The sequence below is a fragment of the Chelonoidis abingdonii genome, chromosome 2, assembly GCF_003597395.2.
Source record: "Chelonoidis abingdonii isolate Lonesome George chromosome 2, CheloAbing_2.0, whole genome shotgun sequence".
Lineage (NCBI taxonomy): Eukaryota > Metazoa > Chordata > Testudines > Testudinidae > Chelonoidis > Chelonoidis abingdonii.
The window spans coordinates 290,973,630-290,999,174 of NC_133770.1; the positions used below are offsets into that span (position 1 = coordinate 290,973,630).

Sequence of the window (25,545 nt, forward strand, 5' to 3'; positions counted from 1 at the left end):
CACAGGGACATGGAATAGTCATTGACTCATTATATTGGGAAAATCCACTGATAACTTGGTCATATCCTGAAACTACTTTTCCTCTTTACAAAGTGCTCTGCCCAATTTTCAGAGCACGTGCATTATTCAGCACCATGTCACACCATGTAACAGAGTGGGAGCATAGGCCCCATCATTATTTTGGTTTACCCAGTATGTGGGTCAGCTAGCACAGAGCATCCAATTTCCATCAAGATCCTTCTTTTGCTAACTGTGTTGACTTGATAGACAGAGACCAGGTCACAATTTCACATCTTTGTTGGGACAACTAGGGTGTTTAATACTGCTGCTTTTGTGTGGTTTTATACTAGGAACTCCAATTGCCTGTAGGTTAGCATGTATTCTGTGAGACACAGGAAAACATCATACTTGGGAGCAACCACCTACTTTCCTATAGTAGATTGCACATACAGGTAACCACAGGATATTTATTCCGAAGATCATAGAGTTGGAAAAGAAGCACTGAGTCAAAGATTAACATTGCTCATTCCATTACACTGGTCTACAATTTTTGAGAAGTCATCTGCTTCAGAGATAAAATGTGGTATTTATTATGTATTTTGATGTGCTGAATTCAAATATGAATTCTATGGTTTACTGTTTCTAGTATATTAAGTTTTTACATTTTATGGTCTTTGATTATATTTTGTAGATAGTTAGAGTTTTAATCATAAATTGTAAACCTAGGTCTTTTCATGTGTTTATGGTTGCTTTACATGATTATTATATTCACCTGTCCTGTTTTATTATACACTTTTAAAAATCTAGCAAAAGGTTATAGAAATAAAACTTTTATATAAACATAAGAGGAAAATATACTAATGTACATAGTTTAGTCCTATTCAGTGTCTACTCGGCGCTCTTTGGCTTGTTCTCTTGTATTCATTAAATGTGAGCATCTCTTGTCACTGTCCAGCAATATTCGCAAGCATTGATTGGGCTCCATTTGCCCTGATAGCGTTTTCTCCATTGTTTGCAACGTCCTGTGTGAAATCTGCTCGCCTTGTGTCGCTCACTGCTCCACAGTTTCGTGTTGGATAAAAAAATCTAGATGAGAGTTGCAAAAAAATGTATCTTTAGTGACATGTTGCAAACAAGGCCTTTGTATGCCTTGAGAGGTTTTTCCCAACAACCTTGTAGTTGTCTGCCTTGTTGTTTCGAGAAAATTTATTGCCACTAACTGGAAGGCTTTCCATGCCGTCTTTTTCCTTGCCACGCAGTGCATGGTCAAATGCATCATCTCGAAGAAGTTCACGAATCTGAGGGACCAACAAAGACACTTTCCTTTATCTTAGCTTCACTTAATTTGGAAATTTCTCGGACGTACTTGAAAGCTGCTTGTGTTTTTGTCAACGGCCTTGACAAGTTCTTCATCAGACCCAGCTTGATGTGTAAGGGTGGTAACAAAATCTTCCTTGATTCAACAAGTGGTGGATGATCTGAACGCCTTTTCTCCTCCCAGGCTTCAATAACTGTCGGAGTGGCCAGTCTTTCTTGATGTATTGGAATCTCTTGCACGACTATCCCATTCGCAGAGAAACAGCAGTACTTTGTGTATCCAGTCTGCAGACATAAGCAAGAGAAGCAAACACCTTCAAATCACCACAAAGCTGCCACTGATGTTGGTCATAGTTTATGCACCTCAAAAGTTGTTTCATGTTTTTCATAGCTTTCCTACTCAGATTTGACTTAGCGTTCATAACCTGAGAAGCTAGATGAACCCCTCTAAGCTTAATTACCAGCTTAGATTTGATATCGCTGCCACAGCGAAATTCAGTGTCTTGGCTTACTCTGGTCTCCCCAAACCTTCCCTGGGGGACCCCAAGACTCAGAGCTCTGAGTCTTACCACAAAGGGAAATAAACCATTCCCCCACCTCTCTCTCCTCTCGGCTAACCAGAGTTACTGATGCAACTCTTTACATTACAATACCAAGAAGCATGTCTCCTCTCTCCACAAAAAGACAAACTCAAAGACAAGGAAACAGAAAAGATTATTTTTTCCCCTCTAGCTTGTTCCCGCCCTGGGACACTAGGAGAGTTACACACGAACAGCAGCTTTTCCCCTCCCCCCGTCTTTCCTTTCTCCCACCACTTTCCTGGTGGGTCAACTAGAAAAAATCAACAGGTCTTAAAAAGCAAAACTTTTAATAAAAAAGAAAGAAAAATAGAATAACAGCTCTCTGTAATCTGATTGTAATACAAGGTTTTCAACTTATAGAAAATGAATAAACAATAGAAAAGCGATAAAAGCCTTACCAAAAACAATACAATTAAAAGTACTTATAGCCAAATACACATAAAGACCTCCACAGCCAGATACACAGATAAAATCAGCAAAACAATTTCAAGACTATACTTTTGCTAACTTTGTACTTACAACTGAGAAACAGAAGATTAGAAGGACTAAATGACTCTCATAGCTGAGAGAGCACAGAACAGACAAAGTCCCAAGACCAAGAAACACCCCCAAATTCCTCTCCTTAAGCTTTGAAAATCCGTTTCTGATTGGTCCTCTTGTCAGGTGTTTGGTTCCCTTTGTTAACTCTTTACAGGTAAAAGAAACATTAACCCTTAGCTATCTGTTTATGACAATGTTGTCATAGGTTCTTCATATGGACTGCATGGCCAACTGGAATATGGCAAAACATTGCCATTATGCGCAAAACAGTTTTAAGACTCGTCTTCGTGAATCAATGAACAGTCTCCACTCATCTGGATCGTTTGATACGATGTTAGGGCTGCCATCACACCATCTGTATTGTGTTGTTGCAGGCTACAAGATCACCTTCCATGAAGAAAAATGGGACAAGATCCTTTTGACGGTCATGGAACATGGAAACCCTAACATCACCTGCCAGGAGATTCCACTGCTGTAGTCCGGAGCCCAACGGCTAGACTAGAGCCAATCAACAATTTGACCCAGAATTAGTAAAGTTTGACTACATTTATTTCAGAAGCATTTTGGCTGTAGAGCAGTGTTATCAGTGCAGGGCTGTTCCCTACGGTATATTGTTAAGTGCTTTTTTCCAGTGCAGTTTGAAATGACTCAGGGATAGCCTTTCAACCCTACCCTTTAAGACATTATTCCACAATCTAAAAGACCTCATTGTTAAAAATTAAAATGCCAATAACATATACGTAAAAAAGTCTGGGCAATTGTTTGAATTGTTTTAATGATCACTGGAAAGGGAGGGTTAAGAAAGACACAGAAAATATCCTGCTCTGGTGCTTGCTGTGCAATCACGTTGCTCAGTTTTACATGTTGCAGTGAGGAAGACATTGTAACAGACCTGACTGCAAATACCTCATGCTAGACGTATTTTGTTAAAGAACACAGCTTTGCTGCAAAAAAAGTGCATGCTGTTTTTCCCTGCACAGATAAGTTTCCTAATTTCTATATTTTATATTTTATTTTATATTGAACAATAGGTTTCATTTAATGTTTTTTAATATGTTTCTTTCTCTCTTTTTTTGTAATAATAGTTCTCTTTGCATTACTGCTCATGTGTTCTGGACTGCAAAAGAAAAAAAAAGAAAAATAGAGACCAATTTAGCCATGTCAGTGCGGAATGCAGCAGAACAGACTTAGCATGAGGAAGAGATAGGCAGATTTATCCAGGAATACAAGACATGGCTGGATCAATTCTTTATACAGCTATATTCCTGCTTAAAAATAGTTTCCTATTCTTAAATCTATTTCATGATTCAAGGAATATCCTGTTTTCCTGCTCAGTTCTTGATCATGACTTGATCAATCCAAATAGAGAACCTGGGAAGAATCTGTCCTAGGCTCTAAACATGACCCAACTCATCCCAGAAGAATATTGTTAATTTCTTGTAGACCGTCAGCGAATGCGGATGTGTTCAATAAAGGTGTGGTGGTAATTCTGAAATTTAATAGTCTCAAGACTATATTTTCAAAAACAATGCAACACGTGAAAACCACAAAACGCTAATTTGACTACATAACTGCAGTTTGTGTCAGGAACAATAGATTTTGTTCTCTTCCCATGTCCACCTCTTTGAAAATGCCCCTGGAGATGGGGGAGATATCTGTGTTATTTTAATGATTATATGTACCTCAGCTTGATATTATTTCCTTAATATCATTCTGTCCGAACACACAGCGTAGAATTAAAAAGGGCTAACAGGAAGAGCAAGAAGGAATAAACAATGAGCAGAGATAAGACAGCTTCAAGGGGACAATTATTGGGCCATTAACTGGGGAGATGGTCTTCACACATGCCAGCCTAAAGTGGCACAGCTGATTTGCCAAAAACAGAGACTAGAGATCAAAAGGACGATAAGTGGTTAAAAACTTTTTTCTTGAGGGAGAAGGTAAGTGGGAGTTGCCAGCAGCTGCTGCTCAGGTGAGATGCTCAGAGACAGACACTGAGACAAGCGAAGAATGCGAGGCAGTTTGTCTCTCCCACCCAGAGACCGAAGTACCTGGGCTAAGAGGAACTTGAAAGGATAAAGTTTAGGCAAAATGTAGACAAAATTCTGTTCTTTGAACCCTTTTCTCTGCTTACCTTTTACCTTTGGATGAATAAATAATGTTCATTTTGAAGCTGTTTTTAGCCACTTTAATCAGCCCCTGTTCACAGGCTTCCAGAGGGAAGTTTCCTGCAGGTGCCCTCTGGCCTGTTGTGTTAACATAGTTGGGAAATGGCAGGGGGTGGGCAGAAGCTATAGCCCAGAGATCTACTCCAAGAGCAGGTGAACAGCAGAGACGTGGTGAAGGAAGCAACACCTGTTATCTGAGCAGTATCCCTGAGGTACCGCAAAGGAGTCTAAAGTGCAGCTCACCCTGTAAGTGCAGTGACTCTCTGATTGTATGGATTCCAGGTTGCCAGGGAAGTTGGTGTGAGTTTTGTCTCAGTAAGTATGGCAGGATTTGGCCCACAACCTTAGCTATAGCTTTATATAGAGACATAAAAATGATGTATGTGGAAAGTGAACAAGTTATTTGCTATCCTAATATTTTTATGTACACAACCAGAGAGGCATTACATAGAAAAATAAATAGAGTTGTTTGGAAAGTTTCTGTTGCAAACTTTTCCACTGAAAATCAGGAAAACTTTTTTAGTAAATGTCTCACCAAAAATATTTTCCAGTAAAAAATGGACCAAATATTCAATTAATTTTTCCACCAGTTCCAGTGACAATGTGCAAACTTGTCCTGATTTCTGAGAAGTAGTCCTCAATGGGACAGCGGTAAATGCTTACCTTGGGTCCGAGGGGTCCTGGTAAGCCTGGGGGGCCTCTTTCACCCTAAAGAGCCATAACCAAAGCAGAAAATAGTCAACACTTGCGAAGCAGAAGCTTGGCCTTTGAAAAATAAACAAAAATGATTCTTAAATTAAACTAGTATTTCTAGTGGCGGTGAGTGGGATCCATGAAGGAACTTAGCAGTTGCAACATTGAGTGTCTAACTTTTGGGCATCTAGAAAATCACAGGAACAAAGCCTGATCCACAAAGCCTGAGTTAGGAGCCTAGGCTACCCATACAGTGAATGAGGAAAGACAGACATCTAAGAATGTGATCCACAAAAGCCAGCACACTAGATGGGGAGCTGCCTAATAGGAGAGTCCAACAAGAGGGGTGTGTCCTAAGCTCTGACCCTCTCAGAGATAGGTACCTACATCCAGGCTTCAGGGATGTGCCCATCTCTGCTTAGTGATCCACAGATGGGAACGCATCACCAGGAGTCAGGCAGCTTAGGCATCAAAGGTGCATCTTGTGGGATTGAGCTAGGTTCCTGGTGCCTGCCTGCCTCCACTGAAAATAGCATGTGGTGGAGAAGCCCACCTTATAACTTCTAGCCTCCTGGTGAGAGCACTCACCTGGGATATGGGAATTCCAGCTTAAATACCCTCTTCTGCTGGAGATGGAGACAGGACTGGAATTGGGGTGGGGGAATCTCTCACCTCTCAGGAGAGTGCTTTAACCACTGAGCTATGGGATATTCAGTTGTGGGGCTCCCTCAATCTCTCCTGTTGAAGCTGTTTCATTGTGGATAACTACTGAAATAGTAATTAGGCCAGAGAGAGAGAGAAAGAGAGAGAGACTGCCCACCTGTGAGGCTAGCGCATGGGCAGAGTGGGCAGATATGGACAGAACACATGATGGTGCAGTGTTGGAGGCAAGCAAGCTTGCTGCAGGTGCTGTTGGCAACCGCATCGACTCAAAGAGTGGCCTGCTGTCAGGGGGTAATAATATAATGCTGCACTGCAATATTATGCAGTTATATTTGATACACTGCTTCTGCTGAGGCTGTTCCATTTTACATCCTGTAGGAACTGATTCTAGTTGGGTGCAGAGTGTGCTAAAAGGACTTACCCGTTCTCCATCTTTACCCTTCCCTGGTAAGCCAGGTATTCCAGCAGGGCCAGGCTCACCTGCGAGCCCAGGTAGTCCTGGTTTTCCTCCCTGTCCTGGGTCACCCTGTAGAAGACATGACAATGATGCATCTGAATTGAGAGCTAAGGTCCATTTCTGGACCAGATATCCCATGAGGATAAAAATGTCCAGGGATTTTGTTTTTAACTTTTACAGGCAGAACATTCCTCAGTGTCACAGGAAGCCCTGTTTTATTATACTATAAGAATGTGATGATGCATCTTGGTCTTTATATCAAATACTCTCATTAGAGTATTGGCATTTCCCCCTTTAAATGAAAACTTTAGCCCTAAATGGTTTGGTGCTTGGCTATGTTAAAGACTTCTCCCATCTGTGTAATATTGATGCAGTTACATTAGGCAGAAGAGCATGAGCTACTAGCCCTCTGCTTTAACACGTGGGGAGAAAGGAAGAGTGGCAGGGTCTTCCTTGTAAGGGGTCTTCAACTCTAGAACACTCTTTCCTCCCTCTTCCATCAGTGAGACGTCCTTAATTCTAGAACACCTTTTTCTTCGCTCTCCCATTGTGACTCCACCCTGCTAACTTTGGAAACATACTACAAGGCACATTTAATTCATGGAACATTTGGATTTTAAGTAGATCAAGGGATCTGGTGAGCACTTGGAAGATGGATGGTGATTTGGTGGGAGGGGTTGATATAGTGGGACTTGTCTATATTTTGCATTATTATCCTTCTATTGTGTGTAGTTAAGATCGATGTTACTGTTAATTACTTCTATTATGGAGTCTCAATCAAGGACCAGGACTCCATCATGTTAGGCTTGGTACAGGAAAGTAATAACGAGAGCTTACAGTCCAGGTATCAGGCAGCATATAACAGTTGGATGAAACAGACAAATGGAGGTGAGGGTGGGCTGGGAAGATAAGGGAACTATGCAATTAAAAGAGCTTGGTATGAAAGCAGAAGCCCCAGCTTGCTTAACTGGAGCCAGAAGGTTTTGCTTACAGCTGGGGATTTACAGATTTAAACATAATTATCAAGAGAGAAACAAACAGAATAGAATCCCTCAAAATCCTGGCACAATCATCACCGTGCAGATGTGTTTTCAAGCCAATGACATCACTGTATCTAATAGAAAAACTAAGGTGGCTTTTTCACTTCAAGAGCTCCTGTCCTATTAGAACTGCTAGGTAGTTTATACAGGGAGAACCGAGTGCAATTCTCTGGCCTGCATTACACAAAATGCCAGATTAGATGAGCTAATCATCCCTTCTGGCTTTAAAATCTATTAATCCTGGTCACAGTTCAGAGGGCTGCAATTCCAGATACACATTTACGTGACAGACATGAAAGAACTGCTGGACCTTTTCACCCTTTTGTCCATCCTTTCCGGGTTGGCCAGCGTCTCCAGGTACACCCTGTGGAGTAGAAGAACGCTCCTGTTTAAAATCGTTATTTGAGGTGGTATTTGATTCTAAAGAAAATGAGATAGACAGATGTACTATATTGTACATCTTGGGGATTTGGGGCAATTTTTTACATCTTGGTTTATGACATTCCCTCCTCCCAGTACAGACAACTTGTAATCCTGAGAACAATGAACTAGAAGAGATGTGAATCAGCTGCCTGAAAAGGTTATTTTCAATGTAAGAATGAACTGCAAAGCTAAAGTGAAAACTGAGTTAGCCTCGGTTTTGTACACCACTCCTCCCCCGACCAAAAGACATTTCCCTCTCTGTAAAATCCTCCTGGCACTTCCTGGTTTGCTGAAAAGAACTCAGAAAACATAACTGTGCATAGGAGAGATACTAGAAAGCCTCATTACAACCAAAAGTCTCATTGGGTTTATTTTTGTCTGATGCCCCCAATAGTTAGTATAACGGAGAAATTCAACACACTCCTGGGATTAACTCAATGGTCATTTTAGCCTTGCATTTCCGTTTTCATTCCCTTTAAATTATAGGCAGATAGGATGATGTCAAACTTCTTTGATTCTTTATAGTTTAAACCCATTGGTGATTTACCTCCAAATCAAACAACATAACATTCCTTTCTCCTTCCCTTTCTCCCAAGCTGAAACAAGGACAAGGCTTGTGAATTGGGTCTTTCACGACAGATGCTTTTGGGATGTTGTGGAATGAACTAAACCCCACCAGTAAGGCCAGGGGAGGTCTCTGTTTGAGTTCATCACTGAGCCCTGCAATTATCTGGAGTTATTCCAGCATCAGTTAGTACTTTAGCCCATTCTTTTGGCTTGTATCTGTTGTTCTGATTGCAAGTTAGAAGACAGTATCAACACAAATATTATTTTCCCATTTCAGCTTCCTTTAGCCAAGCTCATGAATATGTAAAGTATCTTCACTATGTTAATAGAGCAATTTAATTAGAAACAGCAGAGATAACTAGTAGATAGTTACTTGGATTGTCTTTTAGCACCTATCACATCACACTGCTCTTCTGTTGATCTCATTTGCACAGCTAATGCCCTGTGCATGTTGCACTTAAAAGTTCAAACCCTGTATTCACTCACAAAGGTGTAAAACTGGAGTAACACCAGATACTTCAATGGAATTATTCCAGATTTACACTGGTGGAAGTGAGAGCAGAATCTAGCCAAAGACTTATATGCAAACATGAAAGGCTCAATCGTGCAAACCTAATTTCAATGGCCCAACTCGTTTGAGTAAAGGTTAAACAATTGGACCTGAAGTGATTTCATAGTATTCTAGTGAAAATGGGATCTGAGTGTATCAGTCCTTAAATTTTTAAACTGATTCTAGTTTCAACAAGAAAGAAAGAAAGAAAGAAAGAAAGAAAGATCTCTCTCTTGGGACAACTGGTGGCAAACCAAGCATTAGGCAGTTCGGTAAGGACACAAATCACAGTTCAGTGCATCCTTGTTGGTACAATGCTGGTGAGCATGAGGCAAACCTGCAGCCAAACTAGGGCTGCTCGCTTTGCTCCCTTCCAACAGTGGCTGGTCCTGTTGGCATACGACAATGACATGCTCCTCATGGTCCAGGACCTGGGTGACCTGGTCCAGGTGGAGGCCTGACAAGTCATTTATTCAGCGGCCTCCTCCACCTGGGTCAACTGAGTCAAGAGCTCTGGCCTGCTAGTCAGGGACGGGTGGCAGGAGAGCAACCTTCCTCCTGTGCTCTAGCCCATCTGGGGGAGCATGAGCCAGCTGCTCTATCTGTCTGTCTAACTTTTTGCCACCGATCCCTCCCCACTGGAGAATCATCATGATCTGGAGACCAGGGTGGCTGAGTGGTTGAGGAGAGGACAGGACGGCTCCAGTGCCTTTCCCTGTGCGGAAGGGTACTGGTGCTTAACCAGCTGGTCCTGTCCATGCTCTGGCACTGGCTCAACACCCTGAGCCTGCCCCCGGGAACCCTGGCCTGCCTCCAGAACTAAATCGTGGAGTTCTTCTGGCCAGGCCTGCACTGGGTCTCTGCGGGAGTCCTGAACCTCCCTCTGGAGGAGGCTGGGCGGGACCTGCTCTTTCTCCACAGTCAGGTCCATGACTTCCACCTCCAGGTCCTGTAGAGACTCCTCTATGGTGCTGGCAGTCTGGCATGGAGTGCGCTGGTGCACACCTTCCTTTGCTACCTCCGAGGGCTCTGATACGATTGGCAGCTCTTCTACCTTCATCTGAGGAGTCTCCTGTGAGACCGTTCCGAGCTGCCGGTTTTTTACCAGGGCCTGGAAGCTAGTCTTGGTGACCAGGTCTGTGGCAGCTGCTGAGGCGGGGGACCTCCTTGTGGGGCTCCTGCTGTACAACCTCCGTCTTTGTGTGCAGGTGGTGGAATCTCCCTCAGTGCAGCAGAGGTTGGTCCTGGCTGGTACCACCAGGATCAGAGACCTCCTGGACCATGAACAGAGAGACTGGGTGGATCCTCTGGTGCTAGGCTGGCACTTGGAGCTCTCCACCCTCACATCCCCTGGCATATACTGCAGAAGGTGAGGGCGGCCTTAGCACCTGCCTCTCTCACTTTCTTTGAGCAGGTCCTTTGGGAGACTGCTCCCCATCCACCCCTGGCCCTCTGGACCTTGCCATTGGGCCCCTGCCTGGTAAGCCTCCTCAGCCACCCGCTACTCACCACCTGAACCAGCTGCAAGACATGAAGATGGACTGCCTATGAACTGTGCCTACGAAACATCTTTATGCGCTCATGCTCCACACTCTTCACTTCCTCATGCTTGTGTCCTGTTCTGACGCCAAGTGGTGGGACTTCCTACTGCCTGTGGTGGGTGAGGAACCCCGGTGGGCCAGTCCATATTCCACCCTGGTTTCATGGCTTGCCTGGGATATTAATTGGTGGCTCCTTCACAGAGTTGTAATCATGGGCATGTACTAGGCGCGGTTCACCATCTCCCCCGACACATGCCTCTTCTGCAGCAAGAGGGAGACCCTGGCGCACATCTATATTGAATGCACCAGGTTGCAGCCCATCTTCCGGCTCCTCAAAAACCTCCTCTCTAAGTTCTGGCTGCACTTTTCCCCACACTTCCTGATCTATGCACACCCCATCTGTGCCCCATGAAATCACGAGACTTCCTTGTCAATTTCCTCCTGGCACTGGCCAAAGTGGCCGTCCTCCATATCAGGAGGAGGAAGCTGGATGGGGAGGTGCTCCACGACTGTGGGGCCTACTTCTCATCCTCCCTCAAGTCACATCTCTGGGCAGAGTTCCTCTGGACCACGTCCACTGGCTCCCTGGATGCCTTCTAGGAGCAGTGGGCCCTGTCCAGGGTTCTTTGCTCGGTGTCCCCCTCTGGATCCCTTTTCAACCAGTGACCCCCATTCCCATCCCTGTTTTTACATTTGTTGTCCCCTGAAATCTTATTGGTGCCTGGGTCCAGGGGCTCCTCCCCTTAGGTGGGGGGGGGCTTTAGATGTGGGTGGGCTTGCACCATCCATCCCCAGAGCCTCAACAGTGCCTGCCCTTCCAACAGGGAGTTATCACTCAGGCACGTGGCAACAGTTTGGCTGCACTGACTTACCCTTCCCACAGAGCCGGCAGTGATTAAGCCTCCAGGCATGCGGTGGTAGCAGCCTCTTCCTGAACAAAGCCTCTGTTAGGTGACCCCCAAGCTCAGGTATTTCCCCAACCCCACTAGAGCTGCAGATCAGTCTCTGCAACACACTACCTGGCCAGGAACCCTCCTCCTGCTGCTGCTGCACAGTGTATCAGATACTTAAGACTCCCAGCCTGCATTTGTCTTGACCCTGTTCCTGTTCCTGCCCTATCCTGGCCCGAGCCCAGTTCCAGTCTTGTCCTTGCCCTGCTCCGGCCTTGTCTCCACTTCCTGACCATCCCTGAACCTTCAGACTCTCACTATCCAGCTTCGATCTTTGGGCTGTATCTGGACTTGGCTACAGTACTGACTTTGCTTGTCCCTGGACTCTGACTATCCAGCTTCAGCCCCTGGCTTGCACCTGGATGCTGACTACAGTTCTGATTCTGGCTTCACTGAAGACTCTGATCTCAGTTCTGATCCTGTCCTGTCCCTGGTTCAATTCCAGCTGCACCTTTGGCCCAGTCCCAACCTGACATCCACTGCTCCAACCACTCAGCCTGCCTGAGAAGCAGTGCCTGATGGTGAGATTGTCCTGTTGAATAGACCACTCCCAAGATGTCCACGTCTACTGAGTCTCTCAAAGAGAGCAGCAGGCTGTAATGAAACCACCTGTAACAAACAACAGCAGTAGACCCTGGGAAATGGTGGAGGGGGAGATTTTGGCAAACCAGTAAAGTGCTTGAAACCCTGGGTAACAATGGAAACCAAGGAAACCGAGTCAGAGAAATGTGGCAGGGCACAGATGGGGGACAAATCCATGGATGAATACATACCACGTTTCCTGGCAAGCCTTTTGGACCTGGGGGCCCAAGAGATCCAGGAGCACCCTGTTGTAAGAAAACAAAATTAAAAAAAATATTGTTTCTTATCTGTATTACCGTAGGAGCTAGAAGTTTTAAATGAGATTGGAGTCCACATTTTGCTAGGCGCTGTACAAGTGTGTAGTAAAAGAGAACACTTGCCTCAAAGATCTTACAATCTGAATAAGGATGCAACGGTACAAAACAAATTAAGACATCCCTTGGGAATTTCAAAATTGTCTATTGCCATGATCAATCCTAAATCCTAATCAGCTACTTCATCAGCTTGGAAAAAAATATATATTATCAGGTCAGATGAAATGATGTTGATTTATGACAAAAATATAGGATCCAGGGCAACAAAATAGTCTTCTCAGACAATTCCACCCTTTCCGTGCATTTTTGTGTATTTAGTGAGGTCAATAGTTCAGCTGGTGAGTATTCTGAACCAGCAGCACAAGAACACAAAGGCTTCTATCCACAAGGAACCATCAGATGCACTTCTAACTCTTACATTCATTTGTCAGTTAATGACCCAATCCTGCAGCCAGTTACAGGGTCTGACCCACAGGCTAATGACGTCAATGGGAAGACTCACATTGCTTTCAGTGGGCTTTGGATCAGGCCCACAATGATACGACCTCATTGTAAAGCACTGTGAGATCTATGGATGAAAAATGCCGTAAGAGGGCTGGGTATTATACAGCATTATTATTACTCTTCCTGAGGCTATGTCTATGCTTACAGCAATGTAGAGTACATACACTGCATGCCCCCTCAGCGTGGGTACAAACTGCAGTGTGGATGAGGTATTAACACCAGAACCTTTGGGCATGTACCCTACACAGCTCTCTACACACTCATGCAGTGCACCCCCCAGCTACACTTCTATGTTTAGCAGTGTGCTGTCTCACTGCTAGAGCCTTTTCCCGCTGCAGGGAAACGCTCTAGTGGGGGAGGCAGTGGGGAAAGACTCAGGCAGTTCCTCACTGCTTGAGCTTTTCCCCACTGCAGGGAAAGTCTCCAGCTGTGGGGAAAGGCTCTGGTGCAGGGAAGCAATGGGGAAAGGTTCCAGCAGCTCTCCACTGCCTCCCCACTGCCAGAGCCTTTCACCGCTGTGAGTAGCTACAGACCTTCGTGTGGACACAGCCTGCTTTTCACTGCGGCATTTAGCTACGCCTACCCTACACACTACCACCAGTTTAGAGAAGGCCTACAAGGAGCCTGATGGACTTCAATGGAAGAGTAGTCATGGAAGCAACATGCCATAACTGCAGGACAGTGATTATCAATGCAAAGCCATTTTCTGATATCTGGCCTTCTCCAGATCTAAGGCTCCCCAAAACCATTTTTCTAATTCCTTGTGCTCTGTTCAGCACTTCCTCTTCCTCTTCGGGAGTAATCTGGGATCTGAGTCATTACTGCTCTCTAGTATGCAGAAGCCAGATCAGATCAGCCTCAGAGAACATTCCCCTCTCATCCCCCCTACCCCCGCACACACACACAAGTATGAGTGGTGGATTTATGATAATGAGTCTCCTTTATAAAAAATACTGAATTGATCAGGCCGGAGAAGCATAAAGCTAACCAAGATCAAAAACAAGTGGTGGCTCTCAATGAGGTATGAGCGCTCAGCACCAGATGGTAGCCTGTGCCCGAATGCCATCCCAATGCACTAATGAGCACGGCCAGCATCTTGCCTGGAAAGGAGGGACTTCCATCTGAGAATCAGATTTCTCAAACAAAAAATGGCAATCTGGAACCGCATCCATTCAGTTGATTGGCGCAGCAATCCACTGGGTGCAGCTGAGTGGTTTGAATTTCTGTTCGCCCAGAGCAGCAGCTTTTGTCCTAGCTGCAGGTCAGAGCGTACACTGCACAGGATCTGCCTGAGATTGTTAGTCTGTAAAGCAGCTACTTGTGAAGCCCTTCAGGTGTGTTCTCATTGCAAGATGTGCCCTAAGTGAAGCAATTACTCACTGTCTCTCCACGGACTCCTGGCTCTCCTCTGGCTCCTTCCTGTCCTTTTGCACCCTGGACAGAAAGAAAAGGGACTTAAATGGAGACTGCTACTCAGCACTGGATGCTGGGACTTGTGGATGTTCACAGAGAGGGTGAAATTCATGCCCACATATAGGGTCATCCCCAGCCTATGCACCACCTATATCCTAACTAAGCTGCAATGGTCTCTTTCCACAGGGGGAATTTCACCCCTGACTTGCCGGGTGTAACTATATGAACAATAATAGCCCACTAAGGATGAATTCCTGTGCAAAGGGCCTTCATTGGCCCCATGAGCCACGAAAGTCTATGTTGATGGTTTACATGGGACTTACTTTGTCCCACGGTGGATTTTCATGAGCAGAGAATTCAGTTCATTGTAGCTCCTGTTTTCTTGCCATTGCTGAGCCTGCCACTGCTCTGAAACCCATTTTCTTCTTCTCCTTTTTTTGTTAAGTTCATGGTAGTGTTTGTTTCAGACAGCCCAAGACTGGCAGTCCAAGCGTCAGCCAATTTCTATCTGCATGATAGGTACACCACAAGCACTGCCATCTTCTCCCATGCTGCCCTACAACCATACTTCAGCCCTATGCTGGAGGGACCCTGTCTAGGAGAGAGAGAGGTACCTCGGTGCCCATTGAATCTTTTCCCTTTTTGATGAGATGGTCAATAGGAGTGATGATCAGAGCTCACTTGCAATGGTGTTTTTTTTTCCTTCCAGAAATTTTTTCAGTGGCAATTGGACTAAAACTATGTACCCATTTCACATAACCCAAGGAGAATTCAGAAAGTATCTTGAATCTGAATACTGCCCTGGAATTCCTTGCTCATGCGCTGTAATCACAATCACTCATTCATTAGCCCGTGGGGCAGCAGAAACGCAGTACACTCAGATCTTGGCAGGCATGCTTTGGAGAGCTGTCTCAGAGCTCCTGCTTGCAGAGCAGTGTAGGGATAGCATGTCACACTTAGGGCTTGACTCTCTTCTCCTTTTCTCTGCAGTTAATGAGGGATACCTAATGCCACAAAGGTCAATGGAGTTACAGCAGTGTGAGAGGAGAATCAGACATTCAGCATCAAGGGGGAGGGACTGTGTGGAGTCAGCACCCCTTACCTATCTGGTTATTCCAGGGAGGGGAGTCAATGTTACTTACCTGTGGTCCTGGAGGTCCTGGCAGCCCCATTTCACCTGGGACACCAGGCTGCCCCTGCAAAGGAAGGGGAGGTGGGAAACAACTCATTTATTCTCCTTGGCACATGTTGGTTTGGAGGGAAGGATTTTATATGTCCAGGGCTAGCAACAGCTCAGGTTCATTTCCGACATGAGGGAGACAATGCTCATTCCTCTTGAGCATACCCAATCACTGCTGCAGAAGAACAATGGGTCACACTAACAAAAACTTGCAGTTCCATAGACTAACTCTGTGTAATTTTGAAGGGCAAAATCATCTGAAAGAACTTTATTAAAATGAACTATATATATACATATAAACATCAGCTAAACCCTACCTAGAACTCCCCATCAGCCCTCTGCTTATCACCAGGTCACCACTCCTGGAGCAAGGGGTCAAGGCCCCTGTCAAAGGGAATATGACACCCACCCACATTCTGTTAGCTAGGGGGCAGGGAGACGCTCAAAGCCATTTCTGAAGGAATACTGTAGTGCACTTACGGGTTCCCCGCTGTTTCCTCGATCTCCTTTCTCTCCCTTTGGCCCAATTTCTCCCTGTCGCAAAGCAATATGAGGATAAAGAGTGAAAAATAAATTAAAGTTATCTCATCAGCGAGCTGATAAAAGTCAGACAGCTTTGTTCTTTGACAAAGGCATTTGAACACATTCCATACAGAGGGCTGATGTCAAGAATCTCTTATTCCACATTGAAAACTGAATGGATTTTTCATCTGAAGTGACTATGAGCTGAATTGAACTTTGAACCCACCCCTTTACCTGAAAGCAGATAACCCTAACCTCCATTAGGGTTATCAGAATATGGCCACGGACTCCATCTTTATAAAGGGCCTGATTCAGTGGCCACCGACGTTAAGACCCTCCAATGAATGAAATACGCTTTGGAACAAGGACAAATGAATGAGAGAAAGAATCTTCTTCAGCTAAACTGCTACCATTGCCACTTCTGCTTGGTATCTAGATCTAGAGGACTCAGGTTGAAAATATGAACAATCAAATTCCTTCTGTCCCAGAAGAGAGATTTTTTGCAGGGTGGGGGAGTTGTTAGTGGCTATGGCTCAGGGTATTCCCTGTGAAAAGGCGCTTGTCTTGCTAAGCCGATCCCAAATATATTTTCAAATATAAAGATGGTTACTCTCCCTCGTAGATAATGTTTACATATAATCTGCCATCATAAAATAATGTTACAACTTGGTAAATTCAGGGGAAAGAATATTCTCTCTGGTGTACATTTATTGTCCAGATAGTTTGAAATGAGACATCAGAAATAACGGTTGATCAATGATCTATTCCATCTGCCTGGAGGATTATCGGACTAATGTCATTATTTCTATCCTGTCTCTAAAAGATGGGTGAACATGGGCTAGACTTGGGTATCACCGGTGATGTGGATTCCACAGCTGTTCTTGGCCATGTGTCCCATTAACTTCTTGTGTTCATAGAGTTTCCCTTCCCTGCTGCAATATCAGCACATTATTTTGTACGCTATTGTTACTGACCACTGGGATTCATTTACTGCTGTCCTTCCTCTTTATAATATCCCTGTATGTTCATGCTGGTGGAATACCATGCAGCAGGAATTCACCTTTACTTTGAATTCTGAAAAGCCAATAAATGAATGGCATATAGTTACTGGAGAAATGGCTGTCCTCTACAAGAACATAGGAACGGCCCTGTTAGGTCAGACTAAGGGCCCATCCAACCCAGTATCCCATCTTCCAATAGTGACCAGTGCCAGGTGTGATAGAGGGAATGAACAGAATAGGGAATCATCAAGTGATCTATTCTCTGTCGCTCATTCACAGCTTCTGGCAAACAGAGACTAGGGACACCATTCCTGCCCAGTCTGGCTAATAGCCATTGATGGTTCTATCATCCATGAATTTATCTAGTTCTTTTTTGAACCCTGTTATGGTCTTGGCCTTCACAACATCCTCTGGCAAGGAGTTCCACAGGTTGACTGTACATTGTGTGAAGAAATACTTCCTTTTATTTGTTTTAAACCTGCTGCCTATTAATTTCATTTGGTGACCCCTAGTTGTTGTGTTATGAGAAGTAGTAAACAACACTTCCTTATCTACCCTTCCTAGACCAGTCATGATTATATAAACCTCAATCATATCTCCCCTTAGTTGTCTCTATGGGTGTGATCCTGCTCCCACTGATGAGTCTAATGATGCAAGACCGGGCCACATATGAAATTCCAAATTTGTATGTGAACATATGTATTCAGGCTAGAGCATTCAAACTTTTTTTTTGGTTACATCATTGTATAAAATCTTTCAGTTATCCAGTCAAGGGGCAGAAGCATGTGACTTAAGCTTCCCATCAGACACCAGGACTACTCAAAACAAAAGAGTTCATATAGTTCTTCATGGTTCACAAGATCTGTTTTCCAAACAATTTCCGCTAGCACCAGATTTGTGAAATTCAAAGTCTGTTTGCAAAGGATTTTCCAACCAAAAAAAGTCTGAACTTGCAATAATTATTATTCGCAATACATAATTTAACTCAAGTTAACACAGATCCTATTCAAACAGTCTTTGGTGCCATCTAATGGCCTACAGAAAAATGATGATGCAGCACAAACTGGTTTAATAAATTTACGTCAACTAAATATTGCAGTTGCACTTTGGGTGTACTGGTATAATTACAATTCAAACTCGTACAATTTTGAAATCCTTCTGAGTGATGAAAATACCCAAAGTGTAGACACACTTTAACAAGGTCAAAGAGATGGATGCTCTTAATAACTGTAAACATAAACAGATATTCCCATGGAAACCAAGGCTGCAAGAAGTAATCATTCAATAGTCTAAGGAGGTAGCTCATTAAATAGTCTTTTTTCCTCCTTTTTGTTTCTGTGTTTACATTTCAGTTGAACGTTAGTGCCATACTGATTAGCCTCCAGGCTTGCGGCCAGATTTTTAAAGGTATTTGGAGTTAGGTATCTTTATACCTTTAAAAAAATCTGTCCCTAAAGTCATTCAACAGCCAAAAAACAAGTAGAATACAAGCAGGGCAAATTACCTTGCCTCAATCCTAATCTGGTGGGACTGCCTAAAAGGTCCCTCCAAATTAGCTGAACACATGGCCAATCTGGTGAGACTGTCAGTGCTGCCAAATAGTGCTACATGCTATATGGATCCCCGTCCATGGAAACTGATATTAATCCACTCTCTCATTTCACACAGCTCAATGTACAGAAATGAGGCAGTTATGATTAACAGCTGGATTGGATTGCAACAAGTGGCTGGATTGGAACTAGCAGCCCCCATTGCCAGCCTCCTAAGCAATTCCCTCTTGCTGTTTTTTTTTCATTTTTTTTTTTTTTTAACTTCCATCCCACTGAAAAAAGGGGGCAAGACACAGAGTGGGCCTGCTTGTGCCCTACAACTCTGTGATTGTGCAAGAAGGTGGGGCAGATGGCAGGGAGGCCTCCTGTCCTCCTGGTTTATGCAAGACACGATCAAAGTCACCACTCCAGTGCCTCCAGAATGCAAGACCTCTGAAAGTGAGGAAGAGTTGACCGGGCATTGATTGTGTAAACACTGCATCATCTGTAGGGAATTCCCTTCAGAGCTGCTCCTCCATAAACATAGTTCTGCACAGCTCCCGGACAGAGGGCTGGGCCCTGAAGGCATAACTCAGCCATTATGGTTAGATACAGACCCAAACCCACTTGAACTTGTCACAATATTTCAGTGCTAACTGAGCAGCTTTTAGGTAAATGTATTAAACTAACAGGAAACAACGAATAAGTAAATAGAGGACTGCTGCCGTTGAGATCTAGTATTCTCTGTAACTGATTCCCCATCACTGTGAAAGAGGCAGCAGGAAGTATCTTGCAGGATGCCTGGCAACTTCTAACTTCCTCCTGAAACTCATGCCTTTAGAGCACACACATGCGATAGCCGTCCTCTTGGCCAATGCACCAGGGTTTGAACCAGAGACCTCCAGAGCTAAAAGCCTGAGTTTAAGCTAACTTTCTGTAGGTAAGGGCCGTAACAACTCACATGCCAATCCACAAAGGAGGTTGTGTAGCACTCAGTCACCACTGGATTACACCCCTGTGCCAACACAGTCACTTAAACTCTACACACTTAATTCTCTGTTGCATTGCAACTTATGCAGTTATCTACATCTGTGCAAAGTAGGCGTGACACCGGACCAGAGCAGACCACTAAAACCTCATGTAATCTGAGAGCACTTGCCATTTTGCGGGAATGGGACAGAATGCAGCTGCATCCCAACCAAAGTTAGTCTGGATGCTGCTGTTGCTAGGACTACGGCTGCATTTTTATGGTGACTGGGCGTAGTGCTGATGTTAAATTCCAAGGTGATTTTTATCTATCAAAGTTAAATGCTGATAAATTAGAGATCATCCTTATTAGCTACATTACTTACAGGAATCTGAGGGTGTGGGGTAAACACGGCTGTCTGGAAAGAAAACCAAAAAAAAGAAAAAGTTAGTAGAAACACATTCACAAAAGAGGCCCTTCAAAGTGATTTTCCTAGAAGGTTAATCATTTGTGGACTTCATTCTCTCTGTCAGTACAGATTCCCTCCCTCTCAGTTGGCAGGTCCTTTCATCTAATACAGTGTTCTTCAGAAAGAAAGGATCCAAATTATGCCAGAACTTTGTTGGGGTATTTGAAATATGAATCCCAGCTTTTCACAGGAGCTCTATAGTAATAATGAGCTTGACCAAAATCCCAGCTTCAAACAGCTTTGAAATCTGGATCTGAATTTTACACTTGATCCCACCTCTACTCTCATTAAACTTTCCTCTTTGGACCAAATCTGGGGCTAGTATAAGCAAGGGAAACTTCCATTGAAACTGATAGGAGCTGTGCTTTGCTCACGCCCATGGCTGAGGGTGGTCCATTGTCTTCCACCCTGGGATCACTAAGGATGGTTACACTTCTCCTCCTTACAGATTCCCCAAGAGATGTCAGCGTTGAGAAGAGCCTTCTTCATTCCTATGCACGTGGTGCTGCATTTGGGACCATTTCCCTCAGCTGTCGACCAGGCCCGGGCCTTTGTGACTGGATTATCGCCCTGTGATGTACATGGGCTACCCTGACGGTCACTTGGAAGCTGCCATTGATACAGGACGAGGAAGCCTGCTTGCTTGGAAGGTTTCGCCATAGGGAGTGCATCACAGCAGGGTTCTGCAGCCTGCACTGCTTTCCTGTTGAAGGTTTTGTTACAGACCTATGAAGGTCTACATGGCTTGGAACTTCGCTATCCGAGAGGCTGTCTGTCCATACGTCAGCAGGGCAGCTGCAATCAGTTCTTGCTAACAGCCACTAGATGTGAATCTCTGACATTTTCCCTGGAGGGCCTGTAACTCTGGTACTACCTCTACCATTGTTGGGGCAGGTGCATTGTTAACACTCAGGCCAGGATGATTGGACAGGTTTTGCTGGAGCGGGTGATGAGGGTTATAATTATATTCCATGAACTTTGGTTTCATGGCCTTTAATTAACTTGTATTTCAGAGTATACTCATGTTCCCACATTTTAAAAGAGGTAAATGGAAGTTCCTTGGTGCTTTCCTATTGCCAGGAGGAGTCTGTGAGGTGGACATAGTCTAATTTGGTGGTTCGTTGGACCCAATTTTGAACCCAAACTAATTCCATTGTTCCACGATGGGCTCCTAGTGTATATGGGTCTCCTGGGCCAGCAACACAAGATGGTGCTATATCTGCTAGACCCTCTCTCACAAAGGCCCTGGAGGGTACTGGATTTGAATTGTCCCCGAGCCATAAACACTGCCCTAAATCCATGCTGGTGAGGCAGCGTAATCCAGTCTAGGATTCCCCCTGCTATTTCCATGGGCACAGCGTGTTGGCTAATGATACTCTGGTGGAATGCTCCCTGCAAGATCTGCTCAGTTTCCCACAGGATTCATTCTGAAAATAAACTGGTTTCTTTGGGAAGTCACCAGGAAATCCTGGACTGGAACATCTTGCTTGGTCTAAAAGGATCCTTTAGGATCCATGCAATAAACTTTCAGCATGTAAACACATTTACTCCCTTTCTCCACCCTTGTGTGGGCACAAACACTCACACTTGCCCCAGCCCCTACACCTGCTATACATAGCACTGAAAGGAAGAGATGCAGAAACCCTGTCAAACTGATGCTACTGTATGAGGGAGTATGCATGCAGAGAGAGGCAATGACAGGATACACACATACCAATCTCTTAAGAACTCTTGGACCAATTGCATCCATGAGATAGTGCCACTGAAGCTATTGGAGTTATACCAGGGCTAAATAAATAGTTCCTGGTGTTTCTGCAAAGAAATGGGTAACTTGTGATGCCCTGATCTTGGGAGGTCTGTGTGGAAGACGAAACTGCCACCTATTCTTCTGTACCTCAATTCCGCGTTAGTGCATGGGATGCAGCATTACTTACTGTTCCGGGTAAACCGGGGGGACCAGCAGGACCCACGTCACCCTAAAGAAGCAAGGGAGAGGAGGGTTATTTAAGGAATAAGAAGACAGCAAAGTAAAACGCAGCACAATTACAACATGTACAGCTATGAGACATGGTTGAACCCAAGAGACCTACTCAAAAATCCTGGCTGCTTAGAGTGGATGTTATACATCCCATTGCTCTTTTGCTGACAGATGGATTTTGCCCCTCTGTCCGTGGGCAAAATTTCCCCTCTTATTGTTATGCAGTTTGACATATGAAAGATGTCTGCTTGGCTGCCCCTTTTGTCTCACGGGGCTCGGGTGGTGCCTATCCACTGTGTTTTGAGATTTGGTTGTAAGACTGGTAGCGGTACTAAGAATAATTCACACTTTAAGGGTAGATGTGCACAGAAATGTTCTGCCTGAACTGTATTTTAATGAAAAATAGCAGTGTCATAAACAGATGGTTAAGGGTTAATGTCTCTTTTACCTGTAAAGGGTTAAGAAGCTCAGTGAACCTGGCTGACACCTGACCAGAGGACCAATAGGGGGGCAAGATACTTTCAAATCTTGGTGGAGGGAAGTCTTTGTTTGTGCTTTTTGTTTGGTTCTTTGTTCGCTCTCGGGACTGAGAGGAACGGGACGTCATTTCAGGTTCTCCAATCATTCTAAATCAGTCTTTCATGTTTCCAAATAGTAAGTAAGAGCAGGCAAGGCGGATTAGTCTTATGTTTGTTTTCTCAACTGGTAAATGTGTCTTTTTGCTGGAAGGATTTTTACCTCTGTTTGCTGTAACTTTGAATCTCAGGCTAGGGGCGGGCAGTCCCTCTAGTCTATATGAATCTGAGTACCCTGTAAAGCATTTTCAATCCTGATTTTACAGAGATAATTTTTACCTTTTCTTTCTTTAATTAAAAGCTTTCTTTTTAAGAACCTGATTGATTTTTCCTTGTTTTAGAATCCAAGGGATTTGAGTCTAAACTCACCAGGGATTGGTGGGGGGAAAAGGAGGGGGATGGTTAAATTGTCCTTGTTTTAAGACCCAAGGGGTTTGGGTCTTGGGTTCCCCAGGGAAGGTTTTGGGGGAACAGAAGTGTGCCAGACACAGACTTCTGGCTGGTGGCAGCGTACGAAATTTAAGCTAGTAATTAAGCTTAAAAGTGATCATGCAGGTCCCCACTTCTTGAACCCTAAAGTTCAAAGTGGGGAAAAAACCTTGACAAGGAGTTTCAACCAAATGCAATTTTTTTGTGAAAAGTGGCTCCATTTTGTGGAAAATTTCCAATTTTTGTAGAAAATCTGAACTTTCTAAAAACATTTTTGTACTGAAACAAAGTCCAGATGATTTTGATTCTGTAAAGCCACTGAAGTGCCACATTGAAATTTTAGTTTTTCACAAGGCTGCGCATACATAGGGAGTGATCCAAAGCCCACTGAAATCTATGGAAAGACTCCCTATAAAGATGTGGGGCTGATCTGTACTAATTTGTTAATCTTTATAGTGGGAAGGCAGTACACACAAAGAGAAGGATTTTAAAGCAATAAAAGGCGTATACATCTGTCTGTCCTACCCGGTACAAGGAAATTTTTAATGCAGCACACAATTAACCTGTAGAACTCATTGCCACAAGATATTATTGAGGCCAAGAGCTTAGTAGGATTCAAAAAGACTTGGACGTTATGACGATGATAATTTTAGATAATGAGAACATACAGAGTTATAGTAGACAAGACCTTACCATTTCCCTGACAGCTTAGGAAGGCCTCACTACTTTAGTCCCATCCTGTATGGCCTGTCCTTATCTGTTTGATCCCAGTTTGACAAACCAGCTGAGTAACTTTAGCTGAGGCCTGCACTGTACCAACTTCACAACTAACAACTCAGGTCTTGTTCCATCACCTCCTGACCTAAAACATATCTTATCTGGATCCATTGTTCTTACCTTCCCGCTAGTTTCTCAGCAACCTGCTATCAACAATAACCACCTCGCCACAGTACACATTCCAAAAGTTGTATAGCTAACATGCTATATTCAAAAATTAACATAGATCATTCCGATTTATCTTGCTCGTTATCCATAACGAGTTTAAAATAAGTACATCAGGACCAAACCCAAAATCCATATGGACCAGTGCCCAAGACCCTTCAGTGGCAGGGAACTGATTAAGTAAGATACCCAGATGATCCTGGCAAATGACTTGCACTCACATGCTGCCCAGAAAGTTGAAAAACTCCCAAGGTCACTGCCAATCGCACCTGAGGGAAAATGCATTCCTGACCCCATGTATAGCACCAGTTAGATCCTGAGCATGTAGGTAAAACCAGCCAGGCATACACCTGAAAGAAAGAATGCACCAGACTACCCTATCCAGCGTCTCATTTCTACTTGCAGCCACCTCTGAAGCTTCAGAGGAAGGAGACCAATAAACCCTCAAATCCAAATACACTGGGAGGAAACAGTCCCTTCCTGACTCCTGCAGGTGACTGGCTGAAGACCTGAAGCATGAGATTTAGGGACCATCAGACCTGAATCAGAAGGGACCCCCAGGGCTGCCACACCCTAACCCCACCATCACAAGCAACCTGATCATTGAATCCCACTCATACATGTGTCCTTCTCTCTCTTAAAAGTAATTAAGCTGTTCCCCCCTCACCATCTTCTCCCTCCACACCTCCTATTAGCAAGCTGTTCCAGAACCTCACTCCTCTAACAGTTGGAAACTTGCATCAAATTTCCAACCTGAATTTGCTCATGGCCTGATTCAGGGCCATCCTTAGGATTTATGGGGCCCTACATAGTTCTATTAAACTGGTGCCCCTGTGCCTGACGGCAGCCCAGGCTCGCAGCCTGCGGGAGGCGGGATGAGGCAGCAAAGGGTACCGAGCCGCTTGGCCTGCTCCATGGCGGCAAAGAATCACAGTTCCCCGCAGAGATCCCCGCACCCTCTCCCTCATGCAGAATGTGCTGCGCCGGCGGTCCACCTCTTCTGCCTGTGGCCCCACCCATACTCTGCCCCCGCCCCTGCCCCCACTCCACCCAGGCCACGCCCTCTCCCCACCATCCCCATCCTCTATTCCTTTCCCCTCCCTGCTCAATCCTTCCAGCCAAATCCCTAGACCCAAATGAAGCAAATGACATTTGAAAACGCCACTCTTCTGCAATTCCCTTCTAAAGAAAATGGAGCATGTTTTCCACTGCATGCCAGATAGTGAACACTGGACATGCAGAAGGTACCTAATTAAAAGCACTAAACGTGGGAATAAAAAATGTCAGTCACAGGTTTTTTGATATACCCTGACATTTGTCAGAGATTTATTTGAAAAAACTTTGTAGTAAGGGCAAGTCAGCGGTTTGCTGAATACAACATTAAATATTATGGAATACATGATGCAGCTCTTCTATGTTTTACATTTTCTTAATCAGTATTTCTTAGCTGATTTTATATTTTAAATGTACTCTTAAACCTTCATAAAGTAATCATTCCAGATTACTGCATATTTAACTCACAGAAACAAAGACATTATTTTAAATTAATCAGTCACAGAAGTTTAGAGTATTCATAACAATGTTCATTGCTTTTAAAAAGAGGGGAACACTAATTTACTTTGTGTGATCTCCATAACAATAGACATTCGC

The 25,545-nt window shown here is 44.2% G+C and overlaps 1 protein-coding gene across 1 annotated transcript in view; it reads right to left on the minus strand.

Moving 5' to 3' along the window:
• Positions 1–25,545, minus strand: part of COL22A1 (collagen type XXII alpha 1 chain) — a 346,712-nt gene that overhangs the window by 49,259 nt on the left and 271,908 nt on the right. The window contains 9 exon segments of the mRNA XM_075062036.1: positions 5,270–5,314; positions 6,384–6,488; positions 7,770–7,823; positions 12,264–12,317; positions 14,271–14,324; positions 15,446–15,499; positions 15,964–16,017; positions 19,888–19,920; positions 21,906–21,947. Coding sequence (XP_074918137.1) covers positions 5,270–5,314; positions 6,384–6,488; positions 7,770–7,823; positions 12,264–12,317; positions 14,271–14,324; positions 15,446–15,499; positions 15,964–16,017; positions 19,888–19,920; positions 21,906–21,947 — 495 coding nt within the window.